A 13,794-nucleotide genomic window follows, 5' to 3' on the forward strand; every position below is an offset into this window, starting at 1 on the left:
TTACATCGTTCCCACCAAGCGTAATCAATGAACCTGTTTATTTAAGTTTTACATTTACATTTTTCATACATTTATTACATTCATTTGCAGCAACGTGTCTACAGGTTGGCAGGAACAGGGTCCTTGTATTCATGCTTCAGCTTCAGTCCTTCTCATTAATTTTACTCATATTTTAACAATTTATTATATTCCATATGATTCCCCTACTTTGAGTTGTATAAATTGTAATAACATTGTACCGCTGAAACTATCCAGCACCGTTTTAACTGTGTATAATTTATAAAAAGGAACCAATACGTATTTCGTAATTATTGTTTTGCAATAAACAGACTTTTCCGTTATCATCAGTAAGCTTGGGGAAATACCAATGTTCCTATGGCGCCAACCCGACGTAGTATGTTTTGACACACTTTAGTAAATAGCAAAGCATTTAATAAACCCAAAGTTAGCTGTTAAACAACACATTCATCCGATTCTACCGAATGGTCACATTTCTAAGCAGTAATATAGTATTCCCGTTTGTTTTTGCAATTTTCCCGAGCTATGTAGCATAATGCAATGCAAATCAGAATGGCAATAATAATTCCCATTCCTATGCTCACGTACATTATCTCTTCGTTGATGCCCGCGTACGAACGTCCTGAAATGCCACAACATGTAATGTAATGTTTTGCAAGTTTACTTGTAAATCCGTTTTCTCTTTACCATCGGAGTATCCATTGCCATACCCGAGACGACCCGTAACACGCCCTAAACAGATGAAACCCGAGAAATACTTTGTCAACATGTGATACTGTATTGGGCTGAAATTATATCAAACTTTCTTACCGCCGACTGCCATGTTCTGTATAATACGATTTCCGCGCAAATGCACAATTTTGAAGCTTGAAATCGTCCAAAAAGTTAAAAAGAGTAGATTTTAGTTCAACGCACTACATAACAAAACCACTTCAGCTGCTCGTCGTAATGATCATAGCAAAATGATGCTCGCACACAGCATCCTGACAAGAAGTATCTGGTATTGTATAGTTTGGAGTTTTTGATTTTGCGCACTCTTGTTACAGTGTTGTACGCTAAATCATACAGTTAACTTCTATTTATCCCTTTTGCCATGTTATTGAATATACTGACCTGACTAACTAAATAAAATGATCAGTATTGAATCAAAAGTTAAATTAATCCTAATTAATTAAAATTGTAATTACAAATGTTACTCAATCAAAAATGCTAAACGTAGGTGGGCGCTCAAGAAATAGCTTTTATTGATTAGGGCTTTGATTTTTATTATATTTTATTTCAGTTCTTTCATTTAATTTCATGACTACAGCTTTGTCATCGAATCACAATTTCCCCCCCAAGGTTCTGTTGGCGATAGGTATTTTAGTATTTACTCAATCTACCTCCCAAAACACTAAACTATGTAAGTTTTTTCACATTTCCTCGAGTGGTGTTAATCCCAATAACTCCATGCCTGTGCAAAGAACTTTTTGAACGTTATTAAAGAGGAGTATTCGCTGGAGCCGCTTTTGTATATCGGGTTCATGTTTGATGTGCAACACTTTCAGTGCAAGGTTTGTCGATTTACTAAAAATAAAATTAAGTATATAATTTGGATTTACTTATTTCATACAGTAGCATACTTACCATAATCGAAATAGATAAGCCACAAGAATACACGCCTCGGCTGCTTCTTGAGCTTGATGACAGACTGGTTCAAAATTGGCTAGCTGGCAAATTATTTCGCTAGCCTCAGCTTCCGGTAAATACTGAACTGCACAATTAATGGAGTTTACATCCACATCCGATGCTTGGGCACGTATAAGACTAACCAGTCTACAATGAGTATACTGTAGCTTGATACCGGAGTCTCCGTCCATTTGTAGAATTTTTGACCATTCGAATTGGTAATCCTTCATACGTCGTTGTTTCAAATCATTAATAATAACTGCACTTGCTCCCAGTATATCGCAAACATCTGAATTGTGAATCGCGTTCGCTCTAGTGTTTGGAGATTCCTTCTGTTTCTCCAGTACTAATTCTTGGGCCTCATGTAGAATATCTTTTAAAAATACCACCTGCCCTCGTCGCGTACTCATACCGTGAATTCGTCCAAATTTTATGTGTTCAATATCGTTTGCGTAAGGAAGTTCGAACGCATGTGCTATTCCGCTTAATGATACAAAATGATCGTTTTGTCCATTTTCGACTACGTACAAACATTTTTCGAAGCTATATCGAACGTGACGATCCATGAGTGCAGCAACATCCCTTAAAATGTACATTCCTGTTCCATCGCTTTTCACCAATGGCACGGTACGATTTTTAAGCTGAATCACCAGGCGTCCATCGAGTTGCTCGTGCAGGATGCCTCGGTCTTTCATCGCATTTAAAACGTGCGATATCTTATTCATACTATACGACGATTCCCACTCATAGCTGCTGAAACGAACTCCTAGCCTTCGATATAGATCTTCAAGCTCTTTTACGGTATATGCGCGATACTCTTGCCAGTTCTGCATCTCTTCTGTTGTTCCGTGTTCCATGCTAGCAAATATATCCATGGCAGCGGTGTGCATTTTTGGGTCATCACGGGCTACATTATACGCATGAACGTAAGCGTCGTATAGGCACTTGATAGGATTTTTGTTGATTTCGTTCAATGAAAGAGCCTTTAAGTGAACTCCCAGAGCTAAATATCCAAACTGTGTGCCCCAATCTCCAAGGTAGTTCAGGCGAACTACACGATTTCCGAGATGTTCGTTAATGTTTGATATAAAATTCCCAATTATAGTTGAACGTAGATGACCAGCGTGGAATGGTTTAGCTATGTTCGGAGAACTGAATTCCACCACGATCGTGTTACTAGGCGGGTTTTCTTTGGAGCACGGGCTATTTGTTAGAGCTTGCGAAATAAATGTGTCTTTGTTGAGCACACATTTCAGCCATCGTTTTCCCGCCGTGGTTTGAATCGTTGCCTCATCACAGTTTTCGTCTTGTTTTAAAATTTTACAAAACTCTCGTGTATTGGATGAATCTTGTTGAAATGCTTCACCTAAATGATGGAGTGGTACGTGCAGCTCTGGAGTTTGGGTTGTCTTTTGGAAAGTAAACTTGAGTGCCGACACCGGCAAAGGAACATTCAGGTCACGTAATCGGCCTGCCTTGAATAGAGTCAAAGAACGAGTTTGAAGTAAGTCTCATTAGCCCGGTGAAAAGGGTTGAATCGCGCAACATTTTTAATACTCACCTTTTCTGTAAGCAGCTTTCTGTAAAAATAAGCCATAGCCATTAAAGCCTCTCGTTGAGCTTGAGAGCGGGCCGTAACGCCGAAAACATACCAAATGTAAACATTCCGATGAATAACTGTTATACTCACAGTTGTCATCTGATCAGCTGGTTGCATTAGCCCAAGGTTTGTAGAAACGATTAATATTGTTGTGGTCACACAAAAACCACATTTTTGCTCATATTCCTGTACAAATAGGCTAATTTCTTAGAGATTTTCATGCATGGTTATGTTGATGCTCCCATAAAATCCATTGAAATATAGGCAAAATAATATATTTCATATCTTTCGGACCTGTTCTACAGCTTGACAACCGCAACGCAAGTGCAACGTTGTCCTTTCTACTCATTTGTGGCAAGAAGTCGACCCATCCTCATAACCGTACTTGTCGTTTTCGTTTTTTATCTTTAAAATAAAGAATGAAAAGAACAAATTAGATTGAAAAATACTGAGTACACGACGGGCGGCGCTAGTACGTATGCGTGCGTGCATTGCTTTGCGGGTAACTAGTGGACAAAATTTCTACTCCGTCGGATTCTCGTGGCAACACTTATCTTGCACCCTGCGGAATTCTTGCATCTTCGCCCGAGTGAGCTGAGAAACCGTGTTCACATTTTATTGCATTGGCATTTCGTTCGCAAACCGAATCGAATCCAACGAGAAGAAGAATATAGAACAGATTGTTGATTCGCTTTTACCGTGAACATTACGAAACTAATACGCCAGCCACGCCAGTACGTCCTACGGCCGCGTTACAATAAATTCATGATAAGTTGTAATTGAAATGTTTTGGAAGAAGAAAGCAAATTGACGAGAATTTTTTTGCCTAAAAATTCCGTGGCAGTGCAGGTGTGCGCTTGTGCTAGTGTGTGTATGTATGTGTGAGTCATTACGTGTGTCATAATTTCGGGTGCGTGAACATCGAGAGCAGTAGTGTCGCTGAACTATCAAAGTTTGGAAAAAGGGCACAGTGTAAGGTGAATTGTTCTTTAACAGGAGAAAAGCACGAAAGTGAAAAAAACATCCAGTTCTAGAAAAGTGCTTATTGAAGGGGACAGCGACTGGGCGTTGATTCAGCGGGGAAGCTAAAAAGGATATCGTAGTCAACATGGCTGGCCAAACGATCAATGACAGGTTGTTGGCTGCACGGCACAGTCTTGCTGGACAAGGGCTGGCCAAATCCGTGTGCAAAGCGACCACAGAGGAAATGATTGGCCCCAAGAAAAAGCATCTCGATTGTAAGTGTTGACATCGTGATCTAGAGTAATGACGAATCTTGTATCTGCTGGCAATCAGACGATAGCGAACGGTCAGTGAGAGCAGTTTCTGGGGGCTGGGGAGTGGGGATACCCTTGGCCTCGATGAATTTGGATTTGTCTTATTGACATTTGGTGCCCCCAAATTTTATGTTCGCTTTTCGCACTACGCGGTCGAATATCATTGACAAACTCGGAACGATGCTCCAGCATGGACGTCCTGCCCGTGGCTGACAAGTCCTTGCGTAAGGGGCACGCTGTACGCCAGCGCAACATCAAGTGCAAGAATATAAAATAATCTTTTTTCTTTTGCCTCGCTAGAGACTTTGATTGTAAATACGTTTTGTGATACTTATGTAAAAAGCCACTGCTCGCTAGCGATTGTTGGAAGAACACAATCATGAAAAGAAATGAGAAACAGAATACAAAAAGATAGTGAGTTATTGCTAGTAACGAGCCTGGCACTGGTATCCTCCCTCTGAACGATAACGATACATGGAAACCACATGCATATGTTGACTGCCCACTCTTAATGTCCCAAACGACAAGAACATTTCTTTTGCTTTATCGCCGCATGCTGCTTTAACTCTCTTGATAGTGCTTCTTTCCAATGATTGCTACCATGGGCAATGTCAGATACAGGATTCGTCGCCCACATCCATTTAGTTAGAACCAAACAACTGGCTGACAAAGCATCTCATAAACTTTCGTATGTATTTTTTTAAAGATTTGGTACATTGCACCAACGAACCGAACGTTTCGATTCCGCACCTGGCCACGTTACTAATCGAACGGTCGCAGAATGCCAACTGGGTCGTGGTATACAAGGCACTTATCACAACCCATCATATGCTGGCCTATGGCAATGAGGTAAAATACTATCGAAAATTTGCGTCGAACATTCGTAGTAATTTAGTTTTAACTTGCATCTTCTGATTTTAGCGATTTATACAATATCTGGCGTCTAGTAACTCGTCATTCCAGCTGAACAATTTCCTCGACAAGGGTGGCGTGCAAGGTAGATATCATTGTAGAGGACCCGTCAGAGCGTACATAAAACATTCCGCAGACCAGACAAATTACCCAACAACATTATACTAAAATCAATTACTTACACAAATTCTAACCGAAACTGACCTTTACCGATCAGAATACAATATGGAACACTTTTCGTGAGGTCCCATTCTCGCTGCTTATGTAGAGCAACATTAGCAACGTCGAACTAACAAATGCCTTAAACCATTTCTTTTTTTTTCTCTACCGACTAACCATCTCTCTACCTTCAAATTGTCATTCGCGAAAAATTGTAGGTGTCGTTGGCGCTCGAATGGGTAAGTAGTTGTTCCTCTTTCATATTTTTTCGTCGTTTGATAGTCATGGCTACTAAATAAAATGTGTGCTAAAGACGATTTGTCTTTTTAAATGAAGAATAGGCACCATTGTTTAACAACTTTCCCCAATATCTCTTTTCATTCTTATTCTAAATAACATTAAACTAACATTCGGTGATGTATATAAGACGGATGTTGTGAGTAGCCTTTTTATGATTTGATTATCTTTAAGCTAAATTTTGTGTATCATTAGGAATGGGAAGTAATGTACACAGCTTGAAATGTTAAGCTTGCAATGTGTTTATTGAATTCAATTGTTCAAAGTTTTTCTATTGGTATTTTGTTTTTTTTTTCTCGATTGTTTAGCCTTCATACATCGATGTGATTTATTTGGCAGAAATCATTCCAAACTCGTTAATTTTTTCAGGCTACGATATGTCTCCGTTCATACGACGGTACGCTAAATATTTGAACGAAAAGGCGCTGTCGTACCGTACCGTGGCGTTCGATTTTTGCAAAATGAAACGTGGCAAGGAAGAGGGCTCGCTGCGCATGATGCACGCCGAAAAACTACTGAAGACCTTACCCATACTGCAGGCTCAGCTGGATTCGTTGCTCGAGTTTGACTGTACAGCAAACGATCTCACGAACGGTAAGAAGCAGCGTTGGAGGATGACAAGAAAGATGCACCTAAAATTGGAGGCTCACTATCGGTTTCCGTTGTTTTGTTCAATTTTTCCTTTTCTTTATTTTAATAACCGGCTAACGATAGGAGTTATCAACATGTGCTTCTTGTTGCTATTCCGCGATTTGATACGGCTGTTTGCTTGCTACAACGATGGCATTATTAATCTGTTGGAAAAGTATTTCGACATGAACAAAAAGCAATGCCGCGATGCACTGGATCTGTACAAAAAGTTTCTAACTCGTATGGATCGCGTCGGAGAGTTCCTTAAGGTGGCGGAGGTGAGTTTTGGTTCCTCGAACTTGGTTGACTCTCTCATCAATGTATTGACACGGCAATCTTTACAGAATGTGGGCATTGATAAGGGCGATTTGCCCGACTTGACCAAAGCCCCAAGTTCGTTGCTGGACGCACTTGAGCAACATTTGCTAGCGCTGGAGGGCAAAAAGGGATCCGCAGCAAATACCCCAACTCAAACGGCAAGGTAAACGTGGCGGAATGTTTAGCATTCTACATGATGCTTCTCTCTGCGTATAGCAGATAGCTAAATAACTAGCCACATTTGCTTGTCTCTTTCGTACAGCAATCAAAAGAATGTCAAAAGTGGCGTTAATGCTCTCGCTTCCACCAGTTCCTCGTTTGGAACGGTTGCAGAATCGAGTAAATTTGATAGCCCTACCAACGGCATGATCGACGAAAGCTTAAAGGCACAAGCCCTTGCCGAGGAAGAAGCTGCGATGAATCAGTACAAGGTAAGATTGTGGAACGCTCTCAAACTGCTCTCATGCTCTAAAACCTCTGATCTTGTATTAAAAACTAATTCCAGTCGAAAGTTTCTTCGCCGACCACGGCGACAGCAATAACCAATCCGTTCCTGTCGTCGCCCACCGCTAGTCAAAATAATATCGTCGACTTGTTCGAAGCTCCGAAGCCAGCACTGGATCCACAAGCAGTAGCTGGTGCGTCCCGCGCTTCCGATGATCTGCTACAGCTGGGCAATCCATTTGCGGATGTTTTTGCCACACCGGCACCAACCGTGACTAGCGCGGTCCCGGTCGGATCGGTCAATGCGTTTGGTGCCAACAATTGGATGGGCAATGGAGGTAAACTGATGTTTTATATTTCAAAAAGGGCAGCGCTTACAAGTAAATGTCGCTTTTATCAAAGGATTCAATGGAGCTATGGCTGGTGCACCAGCTGCTGGAATGACGTCTGCTGGGCAAGCAGTTACAGCAGGTGACACATTCGTGTCGGATAACAATTTTACGTCCGTTTTCGGGGGATTGGAACAAAATGGTAAGTTATATTGCATTGAGGGTGGTGGGTACACACGCAAATCGACCTGTTACATTTCGTCTCTCACCGTAGGAGCCAGTGCGCCACCTGCGGCAACCACCCAGCCTGGAAAAGTATTGACCGGAGACTTGGATAGCTCACTCGCATCGTTAGCTGAAAGTTTGACTATAAACAAGTCAAACTGTGGAAAGTGAGTTTTCTAGATCGTATACATCCTTCGAAAGAAGATCGCTTATTCTATGTTCCCATCCTTTTCAAGGAACATACAATGGAGCTCCCCGAAAACATCGGCCAAAACTGGCTCCGCTGGATGGTCCCCACAGCCACAACCGGCTACCAATCAGACCGGCTACAAACCAATGGTAAACAAATAACGTAGTCCAACAGCTGACCGTACTAGCTTATCTAACCTCTTGTAACATGATTTTCCACTATCATTAACTCAGACTGACAATTGAAAGTTGGTTAGTAATCTGCTAGTCATTAATAATATCTCCCCGTACGTTTTACATTACCCAAGCATACTTGTAAATTACGTAATTTGTGAAAGAGAAGAAAATCCCCTTAGTTTCGATTTTTAATTTTCTAACTCAAGTGTATTTACATTCACGGCGTGCGAACACTGCATCTTTTTCCCCGACAAATAGTACGACAAATCAATGACATGAAGCCTTTGGATTTTTTTCTATTTGAGACAGATGTAAATAAGACAAATAAAGCATAAGTTAGTCAACATTCCCATACAGTAGCGTATGATAGGAAACGTTTGCTTCTACAACTGCATTTTCTTCAGAATTCTTGCTATTTAATCTGTAGGATGTTGTAGCTTTTCCATAGACTTTGCTAAATGGTGTCTTGATCAATTGTGCTAACTTACGAACGCATGCTTTTCACGGACCTATGTTAAAACAATAAGTTGTTTGTTTGACAATGTAAATACTTTGTCCATAGATATTGTATCATTTGTTTCCTTTTAATCAATTTGTAACTTATTTAATTCTGTTTTTATTTCATTCTTGTTTTTTTTTCTTCTTTTTTCGGTGGATTTGTGTTCCTCTTTCCTGTTCCTTTTTTAAAACTTCTTTATTTGTTTGATACATGACATGTGCTTCACCCACGGCAAACCCTTTTGGCCGCTAAATGTGCGATTTGTGTGTATTCGGATGTATGTACGCACACTTCTCTTGCGATATATCAAATTCGTAAACCTTATTTTTTGATATATGGTTTGCTTGCATTTGGGTTGTATGTTTTGTCCTATTTACATTCGGGTGAAAATTGGGTTCGCTGTGGCAGGCACAAGGTATGGCCGTTTTTCCAGTTCCTAGCACAATACATCCCAGCACGCACACTCCCCTTCCTGTAGTGCCAGCATATTTTATTCAGGTAAGCCTCTTTCAATGTTTTTTTTCTTAATTCAACCATTTTCGTATAGTTGTTTGATGTGTGTTTTACCCAAATAGAAGCTAATAAATTGAATGTATTAAATTCGTTCACTTGAAAATGTGACTCTGTTCCAACGGTATATTCATGCTTGCTTGTTGAGATATCATAGTAGAATATTGCTAAAATTAATGCGTTGACCGATATTACTTTCAATCAGGCAACAAATCATGTTAAAGCTATGTGTATTCCGCTTCTAAATCAATGTTTACTTTCAACATCTATCAGTCAACAAGTGATGATTTTTTGCTTTCTTCCGATGTCCTGCTTAACTGGCACATTTTATAATAGAATCAAAATTTGCTTAAAAATTCCAGCCAAGGACAGCCGTAGCTAGAAAAATCTTTTCAAATGAACGTGTGATTGTTGAAATGAAATGATTCCATTCTTATTGTGTGTACAATTTGAGTCGAGTTTGTGGGACTGTGGGACCAGACCTAAAAAAGAGGCCTTAACATCAAAGATTTCTGATTTGCTATTCCTTTTGTCCATTCGCAGCAAGGAATGACCCAGATTAGGCCAATGATGGGTGCTACAATGGCAGGCGCCCCGCCGGTGATTGCTCCCGGAATGATACCTACCGGCATTCCGCCTCAGCAATCGGCCCTACCTAGTCAACAGGGGATGCATATGCAACCGGCGATGCAACAATCAGTTCCAGTAATACCTGGCAGTATGACAGGAGCCGGAAACGTTCAGCTGGATCCTTTCGGGGCGCTCTAAATATACACCTACTCACGATAAACGCTCATCCAATTTCCCCAGAACCACGCGGAGGGGTTCATATGAAGAAAAAAAACACCTTAAAATGCCAGAGCTAATAAGGACACTGTTACGAAAGTTTACTATGAAGTGTAATGAAAAAATAAGTAGTATATCATACAAATAATACACTGTTGCAATAAGAGAGGAGGTACGCGAACGCTAGAGAATTTAAAGCACGTTTGTTTTACATAATTCTTATCTAGAAGTTCGTGTGTAAAAAAAACCCTTCAAAAACACTTTGTCGTTTGTGCAGTTTCTGTGTATAAAGTAATTATCATTGTACAATGTCGAAGCGGAATGGGTTTAAAAAACGTAAGAAAACACGAAACAAAAACAAACAAACATGAAACTGCACAGCCTTGCTGAACGACACATTCAGATGCTTGTACACCAAACGTTAAACTAAAACGTTTTGGAGCAGAAAAGAGCCTAATGCTGACAACAATTTTTGGTGCGTTTTCCTTGTTTCGACATTTTGCAATTAATAGCTTAGTTTACAACCATTTGGTTATTCGTGGAGACGTTGCAAAATGAACATGCATTCCAAATTGCCGTCTATGAATATGTATGGAGAAATTAATCGTCTGTTTGTTCTTCATTGTGAAAAATTAGTTATACATTGTACCCTATGCTGGCATAAAAAGTATCCGCCTGCGCTTCTATAGCTTCTAACCATTCCAGTACTGGATGTACTTTATTACGTTTTGTGGCCTCTATTGACATGTGATCAATCAGGAAATGTGACGGATGCGCGCAAATTTTGTATGAAAATATGTTAAAACCTTGCCTTCCCCCGTAAATTGATGAAAGGAAAAAAGATAATGTTGTTTATGTTTGGTAAATAAGCGTCTGCTCTGCATGTTACAATAGAAAACAAAATTACTCAATAACGATAACAATAACGAATGTAAATGATGTTAGAAAAAATCGATTATAAGAATGAAGGGTACATAAACAGGCAAATCTTTCTGTAGTAGGTAGCCTTGCTTAGCAGTGCAGTACATGTATTGGCAGTTGTCGCTTTTGTTGCAGTATTAGCTGCTCTTTCCTTCAACTCTATATATCAACACATAACGGCACCTGTAGCACTTTGTTATTCAGATGATATGAATATAGTGATGTTTTGAAATCAGGCGCTAGCACTAAGAGTGGCAGGACGTTCGTTCCATTTGCTTCAATCGTTCCGTACTACTACACTGCAAAACACTGTGCAACACGTCTCTTACCTAACTGTCTGTTAAAACCCCTAAATATGTCTTGTGTATCCGCAAATTCAAAGAAGTGCAAATATCGTAGTAGAAAATAACATAGGAATGGAGTAGGAAATCTTACATTAGAAGTGGCAACGCTGAAAGGACTATCATGAGGCAAGAGCTCCGCATTCATGTATTTATAAATAAAAATTGTAGTAATATTATTCATATTGTACACATAACTGTATTTCCTGCTGCACCTTGTGCAGGCGAGGACCGCAAGCTAAGCTAAACGTTGAGCAAATACATACATAAAGAAGGAATCATACTTCAAACTACTGTGAAGAAAAGCTTAATAAGTCCTAAATACTTAGAACATAGCGTGTTGTGTTTTCTCCCTTGTAATGCCGATGCTGCTTCAAGGACGATTATTTTATGAGAAAGAGAGCATACAGAGAATGGCGAATTTGAATGGAAAAAAGAAAAAAGGTGAAATCAAATTGCGTGTACTTATCCTGGACGATAGTATCGTGAATTGGAAGAAAAATCGTTTTCCAAAAACATTGTGTTATTAACAGCTGATCCGTTTTGTTTAAGTTAGAAAAAAGGCTCACTGACACGAACTTTGTGTACGATAACGGCATACAGAAAATGATAAGTACGCGAGTTGAATTATTAAATTAACGTCAGCAAAAATCCACCGTTGAGTTGGACGGACATGTGCTCTTCCTTTGAGATTTTTCACTTCAAACTATGGTACGTACGTCTATCTGATGATTCTTATAAGTAATTTGATTATGTTCACTGATTGTGTTGTTAAAACAAATCGAATAGAATGCCCATCCGACCAGGAAAAGAAACGAAAAAATATCGTAAGAATGAGATTTATGTCAAATATTTTGTTTTACATACGATTTTCAACATTACATTGGTTGGTGAGGATAATGAAAAAAAGCAAAAACTACAAATCCTCACAAAAAAGTGAATATACACAAAATGATTATAAAAACTATATATTATATATATATATACAGATACATATATACATAAAGAGTTGTTCATGATTAAAATAGATGATTCGAACAATAAACTCTAACACGGTATAATAGAGCAATATTTGGGATCAATGTTTTATTTCTGCGGGTGCAGGTTTTTCTTTTTCTGGTTTATATTTTTATGCAACGGTTTTAAAAGGTAACATGGAATCAATCGGTTATATAGATTTGGCATATACTAACCATTTTTACTTTTGTCCCGAAATTAATTGATTTCATGCTCCGTGTGGGAGAAAAAGTGGATCAATCTCGGTAAATATTGTATTCTTTTGTGTTCTCGAATTTCTTCCTTCGGTAAGCATGGACCCTGTACAAATAGTAGATCTATGGGAAGACCAGTCTTGGTCGAGATTTAAACTAACGCCACAATGTTCTACCCTAAGGCTCGTAGGTCATGATCAGTTCGGCGAATTTAACAACGTGTGGTTAATTTGAGAATAGATTCCAAAACTTATGTTTAAATTCGTCTCTGAATTCCATTCGATGAAGATTAGGGTCTTTTGAGGTGTTCTTGATGTTGATGTACGTTAGACTAAACGTTATCACATATTATAATCACACCCGCCCGCGGAGAAACCCGTCGGATACAAACAGAATATTATGTAAGCTGCATAATTTAATACGATTTATATTTCCCTTTGATGGTTTTACAAAAGACTTTGAGCGTTAACGCAAATTATCGCTTTCAGATTAAAAAATAAAATAAATAAAGATGGCCAACACACTAATTTTGTTTACAGTAAAAGTCTATTGCTTCACATTAATTCAATAGTCGTGTAGAACGTATAATTTTTTTCAATGCTTTGCAACTTAATCAATTATTGAACAAGAAAATGAAGCGTCGATAAAATTGTTCATGTGTCATTGCTCCTCCTTATGATTATACAAACTTTGGTTGTTATTTTTTTCATTAAATTGTTTTGACCGATCATTACAAAAAAAAAATACACACACACACAAAACTCACTGCTGTCAGCAATAGTCCTGGAAATAGTTTGAAGAAAAGATTTCACTGTTATCATGGTGTGCATAATAACAATGTTATACTCACATATGTTGTGAATCTTAACAAGTAATTCCCGTCCATAAACATAAAATTGCAAATTGCTTACATCAGAGTTCCTATTATCATTGTTTGCGCATCCGTACTGATGAGTGATCGTACGAAAATTTGCAGCTCATAACAGCCTAAATCTGATAACAGGCTTAAAGGTGAGTTAGGTCGTGTTGAGGATTCAGTGGTTTGTAATAACAGTCCCATTGGTGTATTAGCTTTTCCCTACACGGTATTTCGTTTGTTTGCATCTATCCGTGCCATCAAGGCAATGAAAAACATATTTTCTGCAATAAGTGCCAGTACGCAATGTTCAGGGGGGTGTTCAGGGATTTATGATTTTATCTGAAATAGAGAGCAACAAATAGCCAGCAACTAATAGGACCAATTGGATTTGGCTTTTTGTAATTTGTTCACTTGACCATTAAAC

At 39.0% G+C, this 13,794-nt stretch overlaps 3 protein-coding genes across 3 annotated transcripts; 1 reads left to right on the top strand and 2 right to left on the bottom strand.

The window, feature by feature from the left end:
• Positions 1 to 320: 320 nt before the first annotated feature.
• LOC131281947 (uncharacterized) lies at positions 321 to 841 on the bottom strand. The gene is made up of 3 exons (XM_058311322.1): positions 829 to 841; positions 706 to 750; positions 321 to 640 (listed from the first exon to the last, which is right to left on the bottom strand). Exons 1-3 carry the CDS (start codon positions 839 to 841, stop codon positions 495 to 497), a joined length of 204 nt encoding a protein of 67 aa, XP_058167305.1. The 3' UTR covers positions 321 to 494.
• A 488-nt stretch (positions 842 to 1,329) lies between these two features.
• LOC131292604 (probable arginine--tRNA ligase, mitochondrial) lies at positions 1,330 to 3,283 on the bottom strand. Its single transcript, XM_058320840.1, has 3 exons — positions 3,244 to 3,283; positions 1,645 to 3,157; positions 1,330 to 1,584 (listed from the first exon to the last, which is right to left on the bottom strand). The coding sequence occupies exons 1-3, from the start codon at positions 3,281 to 3,283 to the stop codon at positions 1,431 to 1,433; spliced, it is 1,707 nt and encodes a 568-aa protein (XP_058176823.1). The 3' UTR covers positions 1,330 to 1,430.
• Positions 3,284 to 3,768: 485 nt separating this feature from the next.
• LOC131281830 (phosphatidylinositol-binding clathrin assembly protein LAP) lies at positions 3,769 to 11,701 on the top strand. The gene is made up of 15 exons (XM_058311186.1): positions 3,769 to 3,788; positions 4,131 to 4,524; positions 5,270 to 5,412; positions 5,485 to 5,560; positions 5,853 to 5,873; positions 6,301 to 6,525; positions 6,646 to 6,839; positions 6,906 to 7,042; positions 7,142 to 7,310; positions 7,385 to 7,661; positions 7,726 to 7,854; positions 7,927 to 8,044; positions 8,114 to 8,216; positions 9,151 to 9,240; positions 9,796 to 11,701. The coding sequence occupies exons 2-15, from the start codon at positions 4,395 to 4,397 to the stop codon at positions 10,018 to 10,020; spliced, it is 2,037 nt and encodes a 678-aa protein (XP_058167169.1). The 5' UTR covers positions 3,769 to 3,788; positions 4,131 to 4,394; the 3' UTR covers positions 10,021 to 11,701.
• Positions 11,702 to 13,794: the final 2,093 nt, after the last annotated feature.

The sequence above is a fragment of the Anopheles ziemanni genome, chromosome 2, assembly GCF_943734765.1.
Source record: "Anopheles ziemanni chromosome 2, idAnoZiCoDA_A2_x.2, whole genome shotgun sequence".
Lineage (NCBI taxonomy): Eukaryota > Metazoa > Arthropoda > Insecta > Diptera > Culicidae > Anopheles > Anopheles ziemanni.

What these genes read in the sequence shown, in the direction of transcription:
- LOC131281830 (XM_058311186.1), top strand. Translation starts at nt 4,395, where the DNA reads ATGGCTGGCCAAACGATCAATGACAGGTTGTTGGCTGCACGGCACAGT. An exon ending in TGTCGTTGGCGCTCGAATGG is followed by an intron (nt 5,874 to 6,300) that starts GTAAGTAGTTGT and finishes TAATTTTTTCAG; the next exon opens with GCTACGATATGTCTCCGTTC. An exon ending in AGTTCCTTAAGGTGGCGGAG is followed by an intron (nt 6,840 to 6,905) that starts GTGAGTTTTGGT and finishes CAATCTTTACAG; the next exon opens with AATGTGGGCATTGATAAGGG.
- LOC131292604 (XM_058320840.1), bottom strand. Translation starts at nt 3,283, where the DNA reads ATGGCTTATTTTTACAGAAAGCTGCTTACAGAAAAGGTGA. An exon ending in GCTGCTTACAGAAAAGGTGA is followed by an intron (nt 3,158 to 3,243) that starts GTATTAAAAATG and finishes TATTCAAGGCAG; the next exon opens with GCCGATTACGTGACCTGAAT. An exon ending in GCTTATCTATTTCGATTATG is followed by an intron (nt 1,585 to 1,644) that starts GTAAGTATGCTA and finishes TTTTATTTTTAG; the next exon opens with TAAATCGACAAACCTTGCAC.
- LOC131281947 (XM_058311322.1), bottom strand. An exon ending in TGGCAATGGATACTCCGATG is followed by an intron (nt 641 to 705) that starts GTAAAGAGAAAA and finishes GTGGCATTTCAG; the next exon opens with GACGTTCGTACGCGGGCATC.